This window comes from Ctenocephalides felis, unplaced genomic scaffold, assembly GCF_003426905.1.
Source record: "Ctenocephalides felis isolate EL2017-DRISC unplaced genomic scaffold, ASM342690v1 CF-g0.4_SCAFFOLD_03571, whole genome shotgun sequence".
NCBI lineage: Eukaryota > Metazoa > Arthropoda > Insecta > Siphonaptera > Pulicidae > Ctenocephalides > Ctenocephalides felis.
This window is the reverse complement of record NW_020539725.1, coordinates 3,329,301-3,352,948: the sequence shown is the minus strand read 5'-3', so window position 1 is coordinate 3,352,948 and position 23,648 is coordinate 3,329,301. Positions and strand designations below refer to the sequence as shown.

Genomic DNA, 23,648 nt, shown 5'->3' with positions numbered 1-23,648 from the left:
TCAGTCATACCTGTAGATGTGGATGTATAAATGAATGATTTTTATTTATTTACGGCTAAAACATTGATTTTCCAAATTTATCACCATGTATTTATTGTCATAGCATAGATACACGTGTTGAAAATTGAAATCTTTTAAAAAGTATAACAAATTCAGAAAGAATTAATATATAGCATGCGGTCAAGGTACAATATAACCTTGGATTTTTCTACCCAAAATAATTGCTTCAATAATGTTGCCTACAATTTTTATAATTTCGTACCATATTTTAACTGGCTTTTGGTATTTCAATATCTAAATTGCATTTTTCACACTAATAAGTCAATATACATTATTACTCAATTTCATATTTGAAGTGAATTAATTTGTCAAATTTTGTTCACATGTGCTCTATTCAACCTATTATCAACAAAATTATTGCAGTAAATGGAGAGGAAAAAAGCGTATGCCCAGCTAATCTTAATCTAAAGTTCAGAAGTGAAAACAATTTGCTTTTCGTCACCACCCCCCATTAATTGGATTATAACTCTTTTAATTCTGATTTTATCATAACTTGTAATATATAGATAATAGAAAATAGTGAATAGTTATTAGTCAATAGTGAATTAAAAATAGTTAAATAGGTAATAGTTAATGGTTAAATAGTTAATAGTCCATAGTTAATAGTTAATATATAAATTGTTAGTTGATAAATAGTTAATAGTTAATAGTGAATAATAAATAATGGATATTAATATGCATATGACTAAAATAAATAATATAAATATACATATAAATATGATTATAAATATAAATATAAATATAAATATAAATATGATTATAAATATAAATATAAATATAAAAATGATTATAAATATAAATATAAATATTATTATAAATATAAATATATAAATATGATTATAAATATAAATATATGAATTAGTATTTCACTCGCACATGCGCGAGTTGAACTCACATTCGCCAAATGAGCCGGTAAATGTGCACATTCACCGGTGAATGTGCACATTCACCGAAATATGCACATTTGCCGTAACATATATATATATATATATATATATATATATATATATATCTTATATATAAAATTCTTCTGTAACAATGTAAGTTTTATTAATCCTCCTAAACTATAATTCGGATTTTCATGAATATTCCTGAAGTTTGTTCGGGAAATTTTCTAGAATGTTTTGATTCATAGAAATATAGTTAGATTGTAAAAATAAATGGAAAAAATTACAAAAAACCGCTTGTCATTGTTTGACCTTTAAAATATTTAAGGGATGGTTTGACATTAAAAACAAATGACAACTGTCATTAGCCAAACGTTTCTATTCACTTATAGGCCAAGGCATCATAATAAATTCATGATTATGAATAAGGAAAATGTAATGTCCACATTATTAATGCCGAAAAGCAGCTGAGATGTGCCATAATTAAAATAATATAAGATGCAAATAATATAAATGCGTCTGACAGTCTGCGCATGCGTCTGACGCGTGGTTTGCTTTTGCTTGCAATAATTTTGTTTGCGCACTTTGCGAACAGATTCGCCGTACGAATTCGTGCAAAGGAGACAAGCCATAAGTGATTGCGCTCAAAAATATTCAATTTGCGGTTGTTTTGCCTTACTATACTAAGTCACAATACAAAAAAAATTATTTAGAAGTTTCATTGTGTCAAAAATTCATATGTTTCTCATTGGGTACGGAATATTTACTCAATGGAGCGCTTTCGGTCTGAACTTTTTTTTACTGTTTTCCAATTCGATTGGAATTTTGGAATTAGGCTTATCTTACTCTCAAGTTCAAAAGTGAAAACAATTTAGACTCCTTTGCACTACCCGGGGGGATGCCATTTCTTTTCAGTGGTGTAATAACGTTGGGTGTGGATAAAAGAACTAATTATAGGAGAAAAATGTTTAATAATGTTTTTCAAAAAAGCATATACTTTTCAAGTTACTGGCTACTGAAAATTTGTTTCTTTTTTGCGTTTTTCATCGTTTTTTTGCTAATATCTTAAAAAATATACATTTTAACGAAAATTATGTAATGAACAAAATCATATCAATAAAAATCCTAATAAATCGCTATTTTACAGTGTTCTAGGAACAATATTAAGTTAATTATGAAAATGGATTTTTATAGTTCTCCAAATAAGCTTTAAAAGAAGTACTTCTGCGTGTAAAATGAGTGAGTTATCATGCAATTAAAAGACGCATACAATGTTTTTTTTTATTCAAATCAAATACTTTATGAGTGCCATTTCCACCAAAATTAAAAATAATTGTTTTCCATCTAGAATTAACTTGGTTTGAGAGATCTTGATGGATTCTAGAAAATACCATAACATTAGTACAAACTATTTTCAAAAAACTCATGATTTCATAAAAAAATCCATTTACAAAAAAAAAACAATTTCTCATTATAATATCTCTGAAAGAATACGTATTAAAGTATATATATGAAAATTCAAGGTATTTTTCGGACTGATCATTGCTTTTTATTATTTTTTGTTACACAAATATTGATAGAGTTCTAATTGTTTAAAGAGTGCGCGGCTGTCCAACCTGAGTGTAGTTCGAGCCCTTTAACCCTCCGCCGTTTCAAAATAAGAGAAGTTGCGGTAAAATTTATGATAGAGAAAGTTGTAGCTCATTTAATCACCTTTAAAATAGTATATTACAAGTTATGATAAAATCAGAATTAAAAGAGTTATAATCGAATTAATGGGGGGTGGTGACGAAAAGCAAATTGTTTTCACTTCTGAACTTTAGATTAAGATTAGCTGGGCATACGCTTTTTTCCTCTCCATTTACTGCAATAATTTTGTTGATAGTAGGTTGAATAGAGCACATGTGAACAAAATTTGACAAATTAATTCACTTCAAATATGAAATTGAGTAATAATGTATATTGACTTATTAGTGTAAAAAATGCAAGATAGATATTGAAATACTAAAAGCCAGTTAAAATATGGTACGAAATTATAAAAATTGTAGGCAACATTATTGAAGCAATTATTTTGGGTAGAAAAATCCAAGGTTATATTGTACCTTGACCGCATGCTATATATTAATTCTTTCTGAATTTGTTATACTTTTTAAAAGATTTCAATTTTCAACACGTGTATCTATGCTATGACAATAAATACATGGTGATAAATTTAGAAAATCAATGTTTTAGCCGTGAATAAATAAAAATCATTCATTTATACATCCACATCTACAGGTATGACTGAAAAATTGTATAATCCTTGGCATTAAAATAAATTGAGCTATTGGAAATAAATTTGCAGTGTATAATTTTTAATATATAATTTTATTGAACATATTTTAATATTTGTTAAAGGGATAATTAAAGTGTTAACTGTGGGAATTGAGAATAATCATTTTATTTGAAACAGTACTACATTTAACATCACTCATATATTGGTGTAAATAGTAACTCGACAAACAATAATGATTATTTTTAACTAAACGGTATAAATATTAGCATAGGATATTAAAAAATCGTAGAGGTGGGTACAGGACAACGTCTGTCGGGTCATCTAGTATATAAATATATTCATATATGTGTGTGTGTATGTGTATGTGTATGTGTATATATACCAGGTGTATAAATATCAAACCGCCCTCTTTTAAGTTGAAAAAAACACGTTTATTGTAGAAAATGGTACAATTTATTTCATTCAAAGTATTTGCCATCGTTTGCCACGCATTTTTGCCATCTTTCCGCCAAGTTGTCAATGCCTTACCAGTAGAAGCGTTTGTTTTTTGAAGCAAACCACTCACCGAGCCATTTTTCCACTTCTTCGTAAGAACCGAAGTGCTGTTCAGCAATCGCGTGTCCCATGGAAGCAAACAAGTGGAAGTCAGAATCAGCCATCTATATATGAATTAATATGGCCATCAGTAAATGGCGGGCGGTTTGAAATTAATACACCTGGTATATCTATATATATATATATATATATATATATATATATATATATATTAGGGTGGTCCTTAAAATGGTCATTTTCGAATTTCCTTGCTCCCAGGGGCTCAAATGGTTCCAAATAGATAAAATACAATTCTCTGAAAACTTTAGCTCTGAATATTAACGTTTAGATAGAGCGCAATTCGATCAAAGTTTGTATGGGAAGAGCATGTAAAATATTTTGAAAAATTAAAAAAAATGTTTTGGGTATAACTTAGCGACAAATGAATGAGTTTTATTCATTCACTTGTTCGCTAAATAACATCTAAAAAACATTTTTTGAATTTTTGAAAATTTTTCCATGCTATTTCCATACAAAACTTTGATTGAATTGCGCTTTATCTAAACGATAATATTAAGAGCTAAAACTTTCAGAGAATTGTTTTTTATCTATTTAAAACCATTTGAGTCCCTGGGAGCAAGGAAATTCGAAAATGACCATTTTAAGGACCACCCTGATATATATATATACATATATATATATATATATATATATATATATATATATGTATGTACATATGTATTTATGTATATACGAGGTGTGTTCAAAAAGTACCCGGAATTACTAATAATTAAATTTCGCGGGTCTGGAGTGTCTGATTGTCAAAATTTTTTTTTATTGTGTTGGTATACATGCCCCTAAAGTATGATGAAATTTTCAGCTATATTCACTGTTTACTTTGTCTGTGGTAGTCGCTAAGGTTCGACGTGTTTTTCTGAGCTCGGCGATTTTTACAATGGAAGAATTGAAAAGTCAAAGAATTTGTATTAAATTTTGCGTAAAAAATGAAATAAAGTGTTGCAAAGTGCAAAAATTCACCAGATATGGCTCCGTGTGACTTTTTCCTATTCCCAAAGTTGAAGAGACCCATGAAAGGACGGCGGTTTTCCTCGATTGAAGAAAATCGCTGAGAGTGCTCAAGGACATATCAAAAAGTGAATATCAAGGGTGCTTCGAAAATTGGAAAAAACGCTGGCATAAGTGTATTGTATCTGGGGGGGACTACTTTGAAGGGGACCACATTAATGTAGACGAATAAATAAATATTTTTTTGAAAAAACGAAAATTCCGGGTACTTTTTGAACAGACCTCGTATATTATATATGTGTTTTTTTTTTTTTTTTGTATAGCGAAGGAAATGCTTTTATGCATCCCAGACCGGTCTTCTGTCTGGGTATGTCGGACTCGATACCGCCCTGGTATAATACCGACTAAAACCTCCGCTTTGCCCATGCCTCTGGTCCCCACGGAAACCGCCGTTAGGCATTACTTCGTGGGGGGGAGGATCTAGAATGTAACAATTCTTAACTTGTTATAAACAATGTTATAATTAATAAACATTATACTTATCTTTTAAATGGGCGAAGTGCCATTCGCCCTTTCTCTCTCTATAGAACGCAGGTCCATTAAAACGTCTCTCGCAAATCTGTCTATGGCGTTCCAAGCAGCATCACTTGCCAGCATCACTTGCCAGCATCACTTCAACAACATTACCTGGGGTAATTCTGCCTCCCAATGTCTCTTCCACGTCATCCCGTAGAGCACCAAATCGCGGGCACACGAAGAACACATGCTCAGCATCTTCGATTTCGCCCAAACAATATGGGCAATCCGGCGAGCTATCGTGCTTGAAGCGGTGCAGGTAGGCTCGAAAACAGCCGTGCCCCGATAGCATTTGCGTAGTATAATAATTTACTTCGCCGTGCTTGCGACTTAGCCAGACTTTGATGTTAGGAATGAGACGATGTGTCCATCTGCCCTTTACTGCGACATCCCACAGTTGCTGCCATCGGTCAATGCTGTTCTGCCGTTCTTCTAATCTCAGCTTTTCAGGACTCAGTTGTTGATGTCTTCTATGGTAAATTGTCCGTCTTTCCTCTGCTAAGACTAAGAGAGGCACAGTTCCTGAAATGACGCATACTGCTTCCGCCGATATTGTGCGAAATGCGCAAGCAATTCTTATAGCACTGAGACGATATAAGGGCCCTGCCATTCTCCTCAATTTTTGAGATTTAAGAGCATCAGCCCATATGGAGATAACATATGTCAGCACAGAAGTAACAACTGACGATAGTAATATCCTTCTGGTTTGTTTAGGACCTCCAATATTAGGCATCAGTCGAGCAAGTTTCGTCCTAACTATTGACGCCTTAGCACTAACGTGTTCCACCTGTTGATTGAAATTCAAACGAGCATCAAGCATTACGCCAAGGTAACAGATGTGAGGTTTTGACGTGATTTCAAGATTTCCTATCTTTAGCTTGATGGTCTCAATTCTTTTCCTACCAGTGATAAGAACTGCTTCACTTTTTTGTTGTGCTAATTGGAGATTCATTGTTCCCATCCACCGATTAATTTTTCTAAATGTAATATCGAATAGGCTTACGATGTCATCAATTTGTTTGGAGACAACCACTAAGGCAACATCGTCTGCATATGCTACTAGTTTCACACATTCTGGAATCTCTAGTCTCAAAAGGCCATCATACATAATATTCCACAGCAAAGGGCCTAGAACAGAGCCCTGCGGCACACCTCCTGTTATATTATATTCTTCTGTACCATCGCGTGAATCGTACATTAGAATTCTATCTGTAAAGTAGCTTGCAACTATATTGCATAGGTATGCTGGCACGTTCTTGTCACGGAGTGCATTCATAATGCAATCCCAGTTTGCAGAATTGAAATCATTTTTTATGTCCAATGTAGCTACAAGGCAGTACTTTTTTGAACCTCCCTTCCATCTGGTTCCAGCAATTGCCTCCTTGGCGGTATTAACTACCAAGTTTATAGCATCGATAGTTGATCGCCCTTTGCGAAAACCATACTGATTGTCTGCTAGGATTGGATCAACTATTGCATCTATTCTTTGGTGAATTATTCTTTCAAAAATTTTACCCGCTGTATCCAGCATGCATATTGGACGGTAGGATGATGGTTCATCTGGTGGTTTTTTTCCTTTGGGAATAAGCACTAATCTTTGCTGTTTCCATTTTCGTGGAAAAACCCCATCTTTCAGGCATGTATTATATGCATTAAGAAACATTGTCGGAGATGTCATAATTGATGTTTTTAATGCAATATTAGGAATTCCATCTAATCCCGGTGCCTTACTATTACCAACGCGATGACAAGCTTCCATCAGTTCTTGCAGTGTTATAAGTGGAATATTATTCTGTTCTACATGCGTTACCTGGTAGTTCAAATTAGGTTGTCGTGGAAACAAAGTAGTTACTATTTTATTCAATAGTCGTGGGCAAGTTGGTGAAGGTGTTGGCTGGCTTTTGAGGCGAGACATTACAGTCTTATAAGGTCTTCCCCATGGATTTTCCTCGACTTCATCCAAAAGTTCTTTCCAGCACCTAACTTTACTATCTTTGTTAGCTTTATTTAGTTGCCTACGTGCTTGTTTATATTCCACTACCAGTTGTGCAGAATTACTGAGACTATATCCACGCTGAGAGATCCTTCTTTTCTTTAGGCACTCTTTACGAAGAGAGCTGATTTCTTCAGTCCACCAGTGCACAGATTGTCTTTGATTTATGCCTTGTTTACGAGTCATACTGATATCACAGGCTTCGGTTATTCTCTCCATCAGCTCTCTAGTATGCTCGTCTGCGTGTTCTGAAATTATAGGTTTGCAATTTAAGGCAACTCTCATGGCGCTTTCATCAAAAGATTTTATTTTCCACCCAATGGCTTTAGATATTTTCGCATGTCTTCTAAAGTTTCTATTTGTTGATATTTCCCAGATGATTGCATTGTGGTCACTAGCAGTGTAGATATCTAATACTTCCCAATTGCAAATTCCTCTGACGAGGCTATTGCTAACAAAAGTAAGGTCTATTATTGAGCTTGCACTGCCCTTTTCAAAGGTTGGTTTATCACCACTATTAAGTAAAACAACGTCAAGTGCATTGAAGGCCTCTAAAAGCGCTTTACCTCTTGCATTAGTCTTCCTACTTCCCCAGTCTACCCCCCATGCGTTAAAGTCACCGGCTATCGCTACGGGGTGGTATCGTTTTGCATCCTCCACAAGACGATCTAAAAAATCGACAAAATCTGGCAAAGAAAGACTAGGTGGAGCGTAACAGCTGTATAAATGTATGCCATCTAATGATGCTGCGACAAATCCAGCGTTGCTATTGTTAACAACATTTTGGAAACAAAATTTGCCACAGGACCAAATAACGGCTTTGGTGGTACTGTCCGTTTCCCATGGCCAATCAGTTAGATGTTTGTAAGGTTCTGATAAGAGGGCAACATCAATTTTCATATCTCTTACCGTTTGCATAAGCAAGTCGTGTGCAGCCTCGCAATGATTCATGTTTAGCTGTATTATCTTCATGCTTTTGCGTTCATTATTTTCTCTATGGCCTCCCTATATACAGGACATCTGTGAGTGCCGGCATGATGTGCTACATTTTCAGAGTTTCCATTTTCAGCGCATAGTGCACATTTTGCTGCATTTATACAGTTGTCTATTTTGTGACCTTCTTGTCCACATCTAATGCATACATTGGTCCGATTCACTTCGCTCTTGCACTGTGATCCATAATGTCCGAATAGCCAGCATTTAAAACATCGAATTGGTTTCTTGATGATTTTAATTCGACAGTTGACCCATCCAATTCGTATTTTGCTATTTGCTTTGAGCAGATCGTGTACAACTGCCGCTGGAAGAGCTACAGTAGCAATCTGGGTACCTCTATATGTCTTACGAAGCCTAATTGCTTCTGCTGGTGTGTTGCAGGCTCCTCCGGTAGCTTTTTGTAGCGCTATCTGGATATCAATTTTTGAGGTTTCATCATCAATATCCCTTATTTCTATAGTTTCTTGGTGCCCCTTATAAATAACTTCGGCCCCATCCTTTAACACACCTGCGATAATCTGTTGTAGTCCTTGGCCTTTGTCCGCACTTTTCTTAGAAATAGTTACCAACAAGTCTCCATTTCTGGTTTTGTTTATTTTGTCTACCGTCGTATTTACCTTGTCATCAGGGACATCATGTTTGATGCGACGTAATATTTCGGAATAATTAACTTTATCGGTCGGCCGCATTAATAAGGCATTTGGTTTTGGAAAAATTCTATGATTTTTTATCATTTTATGGTTAGAGTTCTGTTCTGACAGATGTACCCTTGCTTCCTTTTTTTTCTGTTTTCTCGGCTGAACTTTATGCCAGTCATTTACCTCGATTTCTTCTTCATTACATATTTCTATGATCGTCTGACGTCTTGGCAAACCATTTTTCTCATTAACCTGATTTTTGCTTATATGTTGTGAGTTTCGGTTTCTTGTGGCTTTGCTTGTGTCCTATTATATATGTGTGTATATGTATATATGTACATGTGTATGTTGTGTATATATAAATATATATATATATATATATATATATATATATATATTGTATGATTCTGAATTTAATGTTGACATATGTATTAACAAAGTCTAATAATCGGGCATAACATCAATAAAAAACATGAATTTCTTTCAAAAATTTATTTTAAATCCATACGTTTCGGCTATAATCCTAGCCTTCATTCAGTGGAAACTAAAAATTAAATTAAAAAATAAAACAATTGAATTGTAGTGAAAAGAAAAAATAAAATAGTAAATAGTACTTACAATTAGTAAATCTTAGTGTTAAATTGGAAAATTTTAATAATCCATGGTATCAGGATATGGTAATGCACTATACTATGTATTATAAACATTAAACTTGAAATTACACAATATTTTCACAAAATACTAATTTTAAAAAATCACAAATGGATAGTGTGTTATTCGTAGACTTTGAAGATACAATGGAGAAAGATATTTTTAAAAAATATTTTTACCAAGATTCTACACGTGTGTGGAACGAATTGCGAATTCTTGGCGCGACGCTTTTATTGTTTCGTAAGAAATTTGGAAATGTTATCTAAATAAAATATATATATTTATATATATATATATGGCGGAATGAACACCATATGAAGTTGAAGGACGTCAATTGATGACAATGGCGGAATGAACACCATATGACAGATGTCAGTTGAATAACGTCAATTGATGACAAAACTAAATTATATTGGGCTACGTTGATTCGGATCTGGCATCAAGCAAGCTATAACGATCTGATTGTTTTTATACGATCGAATATTATTGTCGCGCTTTTTAAAACGATCGAAAATATTGTATCGAGTTTTTTGCCAACGAGCGTTTTCTCGTGAACGAAATTTAGATTTGATTTAATGTAATATCAACATCTTTATCAATTGAGACATTAATAAACAGTCATTATCGAGTTGAAATAAAATTATTGCGATTTCATTCAAGAATTAATTAATTAATAATATATGGCCCACCAGCGCCATATATATATATATATATATATGTGTGTACACGTGTACGTTGAGTACATATATGGATATGTATTTGCCTCTGTGCACATATACATGTATGTATTCATGTGAATGTGTAGGCATATATGTGCATTTATATATATGCATGCATGTACGAGTATGTATATATATATACATGTGTATATGCTTGCACGTGTATGTGTATATACGTATGTACATATATATGTATGTATATATGTATATATATAAATATATATATATATATATATATATATACAGGGCCGGTCCTGGGGTCCTCAGCGCCCGCATGCAAGATTTGTTCTAGCGCCCCCCCCCCAATAATTTTAACTGTTTTAACATTTATTATTAAAATTATATAAATATTTACGTAAATTCTTTAAATTGATTTTTAACACTTTCCACTCGCGAATTTTCGGCCTCCGAGTCGAAGGGGTTAATCATTCTGGATTTAGTATACAAAAAATTAAATATAATCTAAAAGCTTATAAAATACATTGATTCTATTTTTTTTAGAAAATCGAAGCGATTTGCGGGTTGACCGTAATCAAAGAGTTTACATTTTCAAGTATTTTTAACATATGTGTAATATTAATATTTGGATTTTGAAACAATTTACTTATTTTATTTTTAAACAGAACACTGTTTTTGATGTTGGATTTTTAAAATTTTATTTTGATTTTTTTTTAATTTTTTTTCATTATTTACTATATCCAAAATTGCATCGTAAACTTCTCCTTATTGTTATCGTAAGGACCGAATTGTATTCATATTTACTTTCCCATCTGATTCAGAATATCAGATTGTTGTTTTAAAGTTAAATTTTTAACGTATTTTATTAAAAGATGCAAAGAAATTACATGTTTCCTTAACTATATTAAAAACAAAACACAATTATATTTGTATGTTTATTATTTCTGCTTAGTTAATAATTAAAATTAGTATGGGCACCAATAGGTATAAAAAAGCTCAAGATTTTTGTTTCTAGTACATTTTGCTTCATATTTCATATTTGCTCCATTTCCATAAATCTAACCACGTACGTCTTCAACGTCCAATTTCATCAGATGCGAAACATTTTCAACAAAAACAAAAGTTACTATTTAGTTTCTCGGTCTTAATTTAATAAGCCATTTTCTATGTACTGACTTTCAATTTTCCATGTTTTTATATTGTAATTTGTATCTATTTTTTTAACAAGTTTCGTTGAAACTAAATCAGCTCGCAGTTTTTCGTCAATAATGACCAATAATTTAAACTTTCGTAGGTTTGTGCTTACGGGTTTGAATACTAGATAATTTTTTGTTTGAGTCCACATTAACTTCAAACGAGAAGAATTTAATAAGTACATGAAACAATAAGTAGAACAATAATTTACTAATTTGCAGAGTAATGATTTGTTTCTACTGATATCACATTGCAAACTGAATATGCTTTTTGTGTCTACGTATCCATTAAGTTAGATTGTTTACTATAATCTATTAAGTATTATAAATTTTATATTAAAAAAATGTGAATAATTTATTATAAATTCTATTTCTGAATCTCGTTTTGGCGCCCCCTAAGGCGTGCGCCCGCATTTTTTGCATCGCATCTTGCATCGCATGCAAGGCAGGACCGGCCCTGTATATATATTTATATATATATATATATATATATATATATATATATATATTCATATATATATATATATATATATATATATATATGTGTGTGTGTGTGTATTATATATGTTAAGTATGTATATATGTATATATATATATATATATATATATATATATAAATATATGTATGTGTATTATATATGTTAAGTATGTTTGTATGTATATGCGTATATATGTACATGTATATATATATATATATATAAAAATTTGATGTATTTTATAAAATAAGTATTTACTTAATAATTATACTTGATAATATTAATAATTATAGAATAATTAAAACTTAAAAAAAAAAGTATTAGCGCTTGTAACTTTGATGGTAATTTATTACTGACAATTTGAGTATCAACATCACCAAATAAATAAATATTTTGCTGCAAAATTATTCTTGATGCCATGATGAATAGATTTATAGAACAGCTCACATGTATTTAATAAGAGGTTATGTGCATGTTATGTGGTTTATAAATATTCTTATGTATCATATGATTTGAGTTAACGATCAATGATCACAGATGGCGCACGAACCGATTGACACTTCTTAAACAAATCTTAGTAACAAATATATGCAAGTAATTTTCATTGTGCACTCTATCTAAATGTTTATAAAAAGAGCTAAAACTTTCAGAGAATCTTTTTTTTTTATTTGGAAGCAATTGCGCCCCTGGGAGCAAAGAAATTCGAAAATGTCCTTGTTAAAGACCACCCTAATGTATATATATATATATATATATATATATATATATATATATACTAGCTGACCCGGCAAACGTTGTTTTGCTAAGTTAGGTATTTCTAAGCAACTTCTAAAGAATAAAAAAAGAATACTTTATTTTAGGAGTGTAAGAATGTATAGTTTGAATGGTACAGACAATGAGGTATTTTATAAACACAATAAACTCCAAAGTCTACTTGGATAATAATAAATTATATAATTCATAACAATATTCGTTTGACCATATTTTATTAATACAATCAAACTGGAACTTTTATACACTTTCTATAAAAATATGGTATAATTCAATCCAAGTCTTTTTTAGTCTTTAGCCTTGGTCAATGTTCAGTTGTTCATTTTTGCCCCACACAGATGTAAGTTTTTAAAGTGTTGAATCTCACTCAAAATTAACATTACATTTTATAAAACAATTAAAAAGTTAAAATTTATATTAAGGTCTCGTGAACTAAATCACAGTGCTCACAACCCAAAAAACTAACAACAAAAGGAAATCATAAACTTTCGTTATGGATTATTGTTATTTAAGTAGTGGTCTGTTATATCTAGGAATAAGTTATTCGACAAAATGTCCCCTTTGATCGATTCCAAATTTATATTCCAAAATAATTATATAATCTAGAAAATGTTTTATAAATACTAATGAATATAAAATTATGCAAATAAGATTGGCCCAATTCGTACAGCCGTTTTAACGTTTTACCCCGATTGTTATATAGCTATATAAAATGGACATTTCTTCTTTATTAATTTGCTTGAACATATGTAGATGTACAACATGAGTACATATTGTGATAAATTTCAATGTGTTTATTTTGATTTTCCTTTTCTACAACTGTGTATCCAAATTAGTGGTATCTTTGTTATCACCATGACCACTATATAGTATGCTCGGGAAGTAATTGGGAAAAGACCCGATCGATAACAGTATTAGTATCTAAACAGCTTAAGAAAAATTCTGTAAAAAATCTATTATTATCATGTGGGACATGTTGAGCTATTTTAATTTTTTTGATTGCAAATTGGAATGCTGGAAAAACTTCTTTCTATGCATTAGAAAGCCTATTCGGATGATGAAATCATGTAATATAATGCAAGTTCGTATTGCTGATACTTTACATTCTTCAAAATATAAATGTCATGGACCATATAACTACAAAACTCCTTATAGTATTGTGATGAAAAATTTGTATTGTAAATAGATTGTACTGTATATATTCGAAATGATTACTTCCATATCTATTTAAATTGTACTTATGTGGATGTAAAATAACATAATGTGAGCTTTATAAGCAATTTTCAAACAACTTCGTTTCCGAAGACCTTTATGAATATGATTTCTAAAAATACTATCTGTGTTATAATCCAATTTTCTTATTCATATCGCTGTCTATTATAACTTGCAATAAGTGATTAGACAGAAACGTCTATGGTGTCCCCTTCGATGAATTCCAAATTTAGGATCTCAATTTGAATAACCTAAATGCAATAATAATATAATTCATAAAATGTTTTGGTAACACATTATTCACATAAAACCAATAACTACTTGCACAGCACAGCGTTTGAAACAAAAATTTTTATTTATTCTTTCATAAGCAAGCCTTAATCAATAAGAATAGTTTTATTTCAAGCTCTTGATAAAAGAATACAAAAAGGAAGTGAGCATACACTTGAGAATTAAATAAAAACCTCATATAAAATCAAAATAAGCATTCTTATTAACATTTAAAAATATATAAATAATTAAATTTTAAAATTAAAAGAATAACACATAATCTGTTATAACTTTGTTTTGACATATGAGTAGTGTTCATCTGTCATTTGAATAACATTGTGTGGGAAGCCATTTTGAATCAAGTGCTGTTTACCAAAAATTTTCAAAATAAATATGTAAAGTTTCTACGCGGATTTGAAATATTATCTCACCTTTTGGACAATCTCTGGATTGGCACAAATTTTTCAAGACTAAGACTGGCCAAATCCATTCAGCCGTTTTCGAGTTTTATTCGGACATTTGAAAGACAGCTCCATTTTTATATATAAGACTAGCTGACCCGGCAAACGTTGTTTTGCTAAATAAGGTATATTCTAAACCATTTCTAGAGAATCAAAAATATTAATACTTTAAGTGCATGAGGATGTGTTGTTTGAATGCTGTATACAATTAGGTATTATAAAAACAATAAACCCCATTAGTTTGTCTATATTTTGTCAACACAATCAAACTGCAAGTTTTATACACTTTCTATAGAAAACATCGTATAATCCAATCCGAGTCTTTTTTGGTTTTTCGGCTTATTAATTACGTTTCAAGTTTTTCAGATTTTTGTTGGATTCTGGATTTTGTGTATAATTGTAAATAATACTACTGAGCTTATACAAAATTTTCAAATTTTTGCGAGGAGAGATAAAAAATGAATTAAGTATTTCTTCTTTGACCTGCTTTTTGAAAAGTTTCAAGTTACATTCAATGAATTAAAGTAAATTTAATAAAAAGTATATCAAACGAACAATTTTCTGACTACGTTCAGTAAACTGACTTCTACATCATCATTATAGAAATGTGCTTTTTTGATGTCTTCCAAAAATTTGTTATCTAGACCTTTTTATCCTATATGCGGAGTAACTTGTAACGGGCAGGTGGCAAAAGGTTTAAAGCCTTATTATAATTTTAAAGGTATTTTACAAAATGATTACATTTTTAACTAATGCTAAAACTACCAACGGAAGAAAATACTTTTATTATGGATTTTCAAAGATTACCGTTTATCTCCCCCATTTCAAAGATTATCGTTTTCAAATCAAATTTGTAGCTGGCGATACATCTTTTTTCCTCTACTTTCAAATATTGTTGTTAAACAATGCTTAACTTTACTGATTTTTGGCACATCGGTGGTGGACCTTTTTAATCCCGGACCTTCATATATTACTATATATTCTGCGATAAATTCTGGGAAATTATAACTGGAAAAATGTCTATTTGATCAATACCAAATTTAGGTTCTGAATTTAAATAAGATAAATAAAAAATAATATAACCTAGAAAATGTTTTATAAATACCAATGAGTATATAATTATACAAATGAGATCTTTCAGAGCACCGTGTTTGAGAAAAATATGCCAAAAAGTGCATTTTCATATTAACATATCAAAGTTTATATTTTGAGTCTCTAGTAACACTTGCGGCCCGTTTACTAACGTTTTTGTATATAAATAAAACTACAAACAAAACCACTTACTACAAATTTATCATAAATAAATAATATTCGCGTAAAACATCCTATTAAACGTAATTAAACATCATCTGTCAAAAGCGTTTGACATTTCACAGTCGATTGTTTTATTTAAAATACGCTTCTACAAAAATTTTCAAATTAAAAATGTAAAGTTTCTACGCGGATTTGAAATAATTTCTCACCTTTTGGACTTTCTCTGGATTGGCACGAATTTTTCAAGAGTAAGACTGGCCAAATCGATTCAGCCGTTTTCGAGTTTTATTCGGACATTTGAAAGAGAGCTCCATTTTTATATATAAGATATATATATATATATATATATATATATATATATAAATATATGTATGTGTATTATATATGTTAAGTATGTTTGTATGTATATGCGTATATATGTACATGTATATATATATATATATATATATATATATATATATATATATATATCTTATATATAAAAATGGAGCTCTCTTTCAAATGTCCGAATAAAACTCGAAAACGGCTGAATCGATTTGGCCAGTCTTACTCTTGAAAAATTCGTGCCAATCCAGAGAAAGTCCAAAAGGTGAGAAATTATTTCAAATCCGCGTAGAAACTTTACATTTTTAATTTGAAAATTTTTGTAGAAGCGTATTTTAAATAAAACAATCGACTGTGAAATGTCAAACGCTTTTGACAGATGATGTTTAATTACGTTTAATAGGATGTTTTACGCGAATATTATTTATTTATGATAAATTTGTAGTAAGTGGTTTTGTTTGTAGTTTTATTTATATACAAAAACGTTAGTAAACGGGCCGCAAGTGTTACTAGAGACTCAAAATATAAACTTTGATATGTTAATATGAAAATGCACTTTTTGGCATATTTTTCTCAAACACGGTGCTCTGAAAGATCTCATTTGTATAATTATATACTCATTGGTATTTATAAAACATTTTCTAGGTTATATTATTTTTTATTTATCTTATTTAAATTCAGAACCTAAATTTGGTATTGATCAAATAGACATTTTTCCAGTTATAATTTCCCAGAATTTATCGCAGAATATATAGTAATATATGAAGGTCCGGGATTAAAAAGGTCCACCACCGATGTGCCAAAAATCAGTAAAGTTAAGCATTGTTTAACAACAATATTTGAAAGTAGAGGAAAAAAGATGTATCGCCAGCTACAAATTTGATTTGAAAACGATAATCTTTGAAATGGGGGAGATAAACGGTAATCTTTGAAAATCCATAATAAAAGTATTTTCTTCCGTTGGTAGTTTTAGCATTAGTTAAAAATGTAATCATTTTGTAAAATACCTTTAAAATTATAATAAGGCTTTAAACCTTTTGCCACCTGCCCGTTACAAGTTACTCCGCATATAGGATAAAAAGGTCTAGATAACAAATTTTTGGAAGACATCAAAAAAGCACATTTCTATAATGATGATGTAGAAGTCAGTTTACTGAACGTAGTCAGAAAATTGTTCGTTTGATATACTTTTTATTAAATTTACTTTAATTCATTGAATGTAACTTGAAACTTTTCAAAAAGCAGGTCAAAGAAGAAATACTTAATTCATTTTTTATCTCTCCTCGCAAAAATTTGAAAATTTTGTATAAGCTCAGTAGTATTATTTACAATTATACACAAAATCCAGAATCCAACAAAAATCTGAAAAACTTGAAACGTAATTAATAAGCCGAAAAACCAAAAAAGACTCGGATTGGATTATACGATGTTTTCTATAGAAAGTGTATAAAACTTGCAGTTTGATTGTGTTGACAAAATATAGACAAACTAATGGGGTTTATTGTTTTTATAATACCTAATTGTATACAGCATTCAAACAACACATCCTCATGCACTTAAAGTATTAATATTTTTGATTCTCTAGAAATGGTTTAGAATATACCTTATTTAGCAAAACAACGTTTGCCGGGTCAGCTAGTCTTATATATAAAAATGGAGCTGTCTTTCAAATGTCCGAATAAAACTCGAAAACGGCTGAATGGATTTGGCCAGTCTTAGTCTTGAAAAATTTGTGCCAATCCAGAGATTGTCCAAAAGGTGAGATAATATTTCAAATCCGCGTAGAAACTTTACATATTTATTTTGAAAATTTTTGGTAAACAGCACTTGATTCAAAATGGCTTCCCACACAATGTTATTCAAATGACAGATGAACACTACTCATATGTCAAAACAAAGTTATAACAGATTATGTGTTATTCTTTTAATTTTAAAATTTAATTATTTATATATTTTTAAATGTTAATAAGAATGCTTATTTTGATTTTATATGAGGTTTTTATTTAATTCTCAAGTGTATGCTCACTTCCTTTTTGTATTCTTTTATCAAGAGCTTGAAATAAAACTATTCTTATTGATTAAGGCTTGCTTATGAAAGAATAAATAAAAATTTTTGTTTCAAACGCTGTGCTGTGCAAGTAGTTATTGGTTTTATGTGAATAATGTGTTACCAAAACATTTTATGAATTATATTATTATTGCATTTAGGTTATTCAAATTGAGATCCTAAATTTGGAATTCATCGAAGGGGACACCATAGACGTTTCTGTCTAATCACTTATTGCAAGTTATAATAGACAGCGATATGAATAAGAAAATTGGATTATAACACAGATAGTATTTTTAGAAATCATATTCATAAAGGTCTTCGGAAACGAAGTTGTTTGAAAATTGCTTATAAAGCTCACATTATGTTATTTTACATCCACATAAGTACAATTTAAATAGATATGGAAGTAATCATTTCGAATATATACAGTACAATCTATTTACAATACAAATTTTTCATCACAATACTATAAGGAGTTTTGTAGTTATATGGTCCATGACATTTATATTTTGAAGAATGTAAAGTATCAGCAATACGAACTTGCATTATATTACATGATTTCATCATCCGAATAGGCTTTCTAATGCATAGAAAGAAGTTTTTCCAGCATTCCAATTTGCAATCAAAAAAATTAAAATAGCTCAACATGTCCCACATGATAATAATAGATTTTTTACAGAATTTTTCTTAAGCTGTTTAGATACTAATACTGTTATCGATCGGGTCTTTTCCCAATTACTTCCCGAGCATACTATATAGTGGTCATGGTGATAACAAAGATACCACTAATTTGGATACACAGTTGTAGAAAAGGAAAATCAAAATAAACACATTGAAATTTATCACAATATGTACTCATGTTGTACATCTACATATGTTCAAGCAAATTAATAAAGAAGAAATGTCCATTTTATATAGCTATATAACAATCGGGGTAAAACGTTAAAACGGCTGTACGAATTGGGCCAATCTTATTTGCATAATTTTATATTCATTAGTATTTATAAAACATTTTCTAGATTATATAATTATTTTGGAATATAAATTTGGAATCGATCAAAGGGGACATTTTGTCGAATAACTTATTCCTAGATATAACAGACCACTACTTAAATAACAATAATCCATAACGAAAGTTTATGATTTCCTTTTGTTGTTAGTTTTTTGGGTTGTGAGCACTGTGATTTAGTTCACGAGACCTTAATATAAATTTTAACTTTTTAATTGTTTTATAAAATGTAATGTTAATTTTGAGTGAGATTCAACACTTTAAAAACTTACATCTGTGTGGGGCAAAAATGAACAACTGAACATTGACCAAGGCTAAAGACTAAAAAAGACTTGGATTGAATTATACCATATTTTTATAGAAAGTGTATAAAAGTTCCAGTTTGATTGTATTAATAAAATATGGTCAAACGAATATTGTTATGAATTATATAATTTATTATTATCCAAGTAGACTTTGGAGTTTATTGTGTTTATAAAATACCTCATTGTCTGTACCATTCAAACTATACATTCTTACACTCCTAAAATAAAGTATTCTTTTTTTATTCTTTAGAAGTTGCTTAGAAATACCTAACTTAGCAAAACAACGTTTGCCGGGTCAGCTAGTATATATATATATATATATATATATACATTAGGGTGGTCTTTAACAAGGACATTTTCGAATTTCTTTGCTCCCAGGGGCGCAATTGCTTCCAAATAAAAAAAAAAGATTCTCTGAAAGTTTTAGCTCTTTTTATAAACATTTAGATAGAGTGCACAATGAAAATTACTTGCATATATTTGTTACTAAGATTTGTTTAAGAAGTGTCAATCGGTTCGTGCGCCATCTGTGATCATTGATCGTTAACTCAAATCATATGATACATAAGAATATTTATAAACCACATAACATGCACATAACCTCTTATTAAATACATGTGAGCTGTTCTATAAATCTATTCATCATGGCATCAAGAATAATTTTGCAGCAAAATATTTATTTATTTGGTGATGTTGATACTCAAATTGTCAGTAATAAATTACCATCAAAGTTACAAGCGCTAATACTTTTTTTTTTAAGTTTTAATTATTCTATAATTATTAATATTATCAAGTATAATTATTAAGTAAATACTTATTTTATAAAATACATCAAATTTTTGTCGTAAAATTTTTATTTATATAATATTGATTTATAAAATATGATGATGATGCTGCATATCATTTGGATAATTAGCTTTCATCATTTCTTTCGTTCATATTTAAAATGATTGCATTTTTTTTAGTATCGTAAGAATTGTATGATAAATTGTTGCTGCTCTGGTTTCTTGCTCAGTATGTTGTGATATTCTTCAATTAACTTCACTGCTCGCTCAGCAATATCATTAACCACTTTCAAATTTCTTACCAATAGCAAGCCCCTCTGGTAATTTTCATTCTGATACCACTCAGACGGATTTAAATTTAAAAAGTCTGTATTTATTTCAAATCTTTTGAAAAACTAAAGTGATCTTGCTGATACAAATGAAGCGATGTTCCAATTATATACTGATCTGATATTTCGAATCTCGAAGCGTTTAACTTTTTCTGAGGTTTTATCAAAACCTTTCAACATGATCACCTTTTGCTTCTTAATGTTTAATGATATATTTTCATCAAAAAATGCCATTGCTACACTTTCAGCATTTAAATACCATAAATGCTGGCTGAAAGTCTTTAATGCCACCTCAGATATTTTAGCGTCTGTAGATTCAAATTTTATAAGTTCTTTTAAAAATAATAAATCATTATTTGGAGCTTGAGCTGCTAGAGTGCAAGTAAACCACGCTTTTATGTATACTGTAGCAATAAAAATACATATTTCAGAAATTGACTTGATTAATTTAGTTGCCATTGTAAATTGTTCACGAAATAGAAAATTTTTTATAGTATATATGGCCTTTGACATCCATCTAGCATGATGGAATGCGCCCGGTTTTCTAAATTTTACTTTACTGGAAGGAACTTTACCAATAAATATCTGAACAAGCTCCAAAAGTTCCCTGTAGTCTTCTCTTGGTTGTTCAGAATCTAGTTGCTTTTGGATAAATAGATTTATGTCTTCGATGTAATTTTGTATTTTGTCTTGCACATACAAGTCTTCAAAGCCAGTAGAATATTGACTTTTATCCATTTCTGTCCAGTGCTCTCGGAATCTTTTAAACAAAGGTACATCTGGTCCTGAAGTTGCAGGTATTTTAAGTTCAAAAACAGCTCTTAAAATAAGTTCAAATATGTGATGCCTACAAGGCAAATACAATAGTTGTTTTTCAAGCAACTGTTCAAGCCAAACTGCAGCTCCTTTGTTGGATCCTAGATTTGCAGCAGTAGTATCACAGCAAAGAGCTTTGATATTGTCTGAAATACCCCAATCATTAATAGCGTCAAACATTGCATTAGCTTGGGACTGTCCTGTACCATCATCTAATACTGGGATCGCTAATATTTTTTCTATTTGTCCACAACTCAATTGAGCAGCAGTCTTTCTTTATTTTCTCCGCTTGAAGTTTTTAAAAAATTTCCATCCCAGTGTAGAACACTAGCATTCAAGTCCTCAATTTTAAACGGTTCTTTGATTTGTTCGATTTTTTTTTCACGTATTTTTTCTCTAATTCGGTGTATAGATGTTTTATTTACTATTAACGGATTTACATCAATATTTAATGATGCAGTCTTTCTTTATTTTCTCCGCTTGAAGTTTTTAAAAAATTTCCATCCCAGTGTAGAACACTAGCATTCAAGTCCTCAATTTTAAACGGTTCTTTGATTTGTTCGATTTTTTTTTCACGTATTTTTTCTCTAATTCGGTGTATAGATGTTTTATTTACTATTAACGGATTTACATCAATATTTAATGATGAACATAAAGCCATAATCAAACGTACAGCATTCCGGTCGCTTATTTTACAATAATCCAAAATTGCTGCTAATTTATCATCTATGATATTTATTGTTCCACGAGATTGTATCGGTTCTTGGTGCTGAGGAACTACCAGTTCATCAGAAAAATTTGATATAGATGATTTTGTTTTCTGACTCAACGGAATTGCACCTTCCACTTCACTGCTTGACGTGAATTCCACAAAGTCACCTATTCAATTACATAAAATGTATAAAAATAAAAATGTATGATTAAAATTAAGGTTCAACATTTTTATAAATTATTTTAAAATGAACTTTACCGTATTGAGCTTTGTCTCTCTCCGAGTTTTCCCGACGTAGCTCTATTCAATTAACATGAAATGTATAAAAATAAAAAATTATGATTAAAATTAAGGTACAATGATTTATAAATTATTTTAAAATCAACTTTACCGTATTGAGCTTTTTCTCTCTCCGATTTTTCCCGCCGTAGCTGTAGTAGTTCATCCTTCATTTTTTATACTTGTTCATTATCATCAGACTCAATATTAGCTATGAAACCTATTATACCATCTTTTCGTTGCTCATTTAAAAAATGCATTATAGGTTCGTTAACGATTTTTTCCACATTCGCATGAGCAATGTCGAACAAATTCAACAATGATAATTTAAATTCGTCCTCCTTAGTTTTATTTGTGTCTCTGTTTACACTTTTTTTGATAATCTTATATTGTTCATGTAATTTCAACAAATTCTGTATACAATGATCTTTTCTTTTAGTAGGTATCTGAGCCTTTTGCCAAAATATTTTTACTTCATCTATACAAAGTTCAGCACTTTCACGTAAATTAAATTTAAGAATACGTATGTAATAAAAAAACACTTTCAGCACTTGTAACTTTGATGGTAATTTATTACTGACAATTTGAGTATCAACATCACCAATTAAATATTTTGCTGCAAAATTATTCTTGATGTCATGATGAATAGATTTATAGAACAGCTCACATGTATTTAATAAGAGGTTATGTGCATGTTATGTGGTTTATAAATATTCTTATGTATCATATGATTTGAGTTAACGATCAATGATCACAGATGGCGCACGAATTTACCGATTGACACTTCTTAAACAAATCTTAGTAACAAATATATGCAAGTAATTTTCATTGTGCGCTCTATCTAAATGTTTATAAAAAGAGATAAAACTTTCAGAGAATCATTTTTTTATTTGGAAGCAATTGCGCCCCTGGGAGCAAAGAAACTCGAAAATGTCCTTGTTAAGGACCACCCTAATATACATATATATGTATGTATATATATGTATATGTGTATGTATATTTATATATATATATATATATATATATATATATATATATATACTAGATGACCCGACAGACGTTGACCTGTACCCACATCTACGTTTTTTT

The 23,648-nt window shown here is 30.4% G+C and overlaps 2 protein-coding genes across 2 annotated transcripts in view; one reads left to right on the top strand and one right to left on the bottom strand.

Annotated features, from left to right (window-relative positions):
- LOC113384923 (eIF-2-alpha kinase GCN2) overlaps positions 1-23,648 on the top strand; it is a 635,046-nt gene that overhangs the window by 178,011 nt on the left and 433,387 nt on the right. The window lies entirely within an intron of this gene.
- On the bottom strand, positions 21,697-23,002 carry LOC113384558. The gene is made up of 3 exons (XM_026622293.1): positions 22,672-23,002; positions 22,539-22,580; positions 21,697-22,447 (listed from the first exon to the last, which is right to left on the bottom strand). Exons 1-3 carry the CDS (start codon positions 22,730-22,732, stop codon positions 22,017-22,019), a joined length of 534 nt encoding a protein of 177 aa, XP_026478078.1. The 5' UTR covers positions 22,733-23,002; the 3' UTR covers positions 21,697-22,016.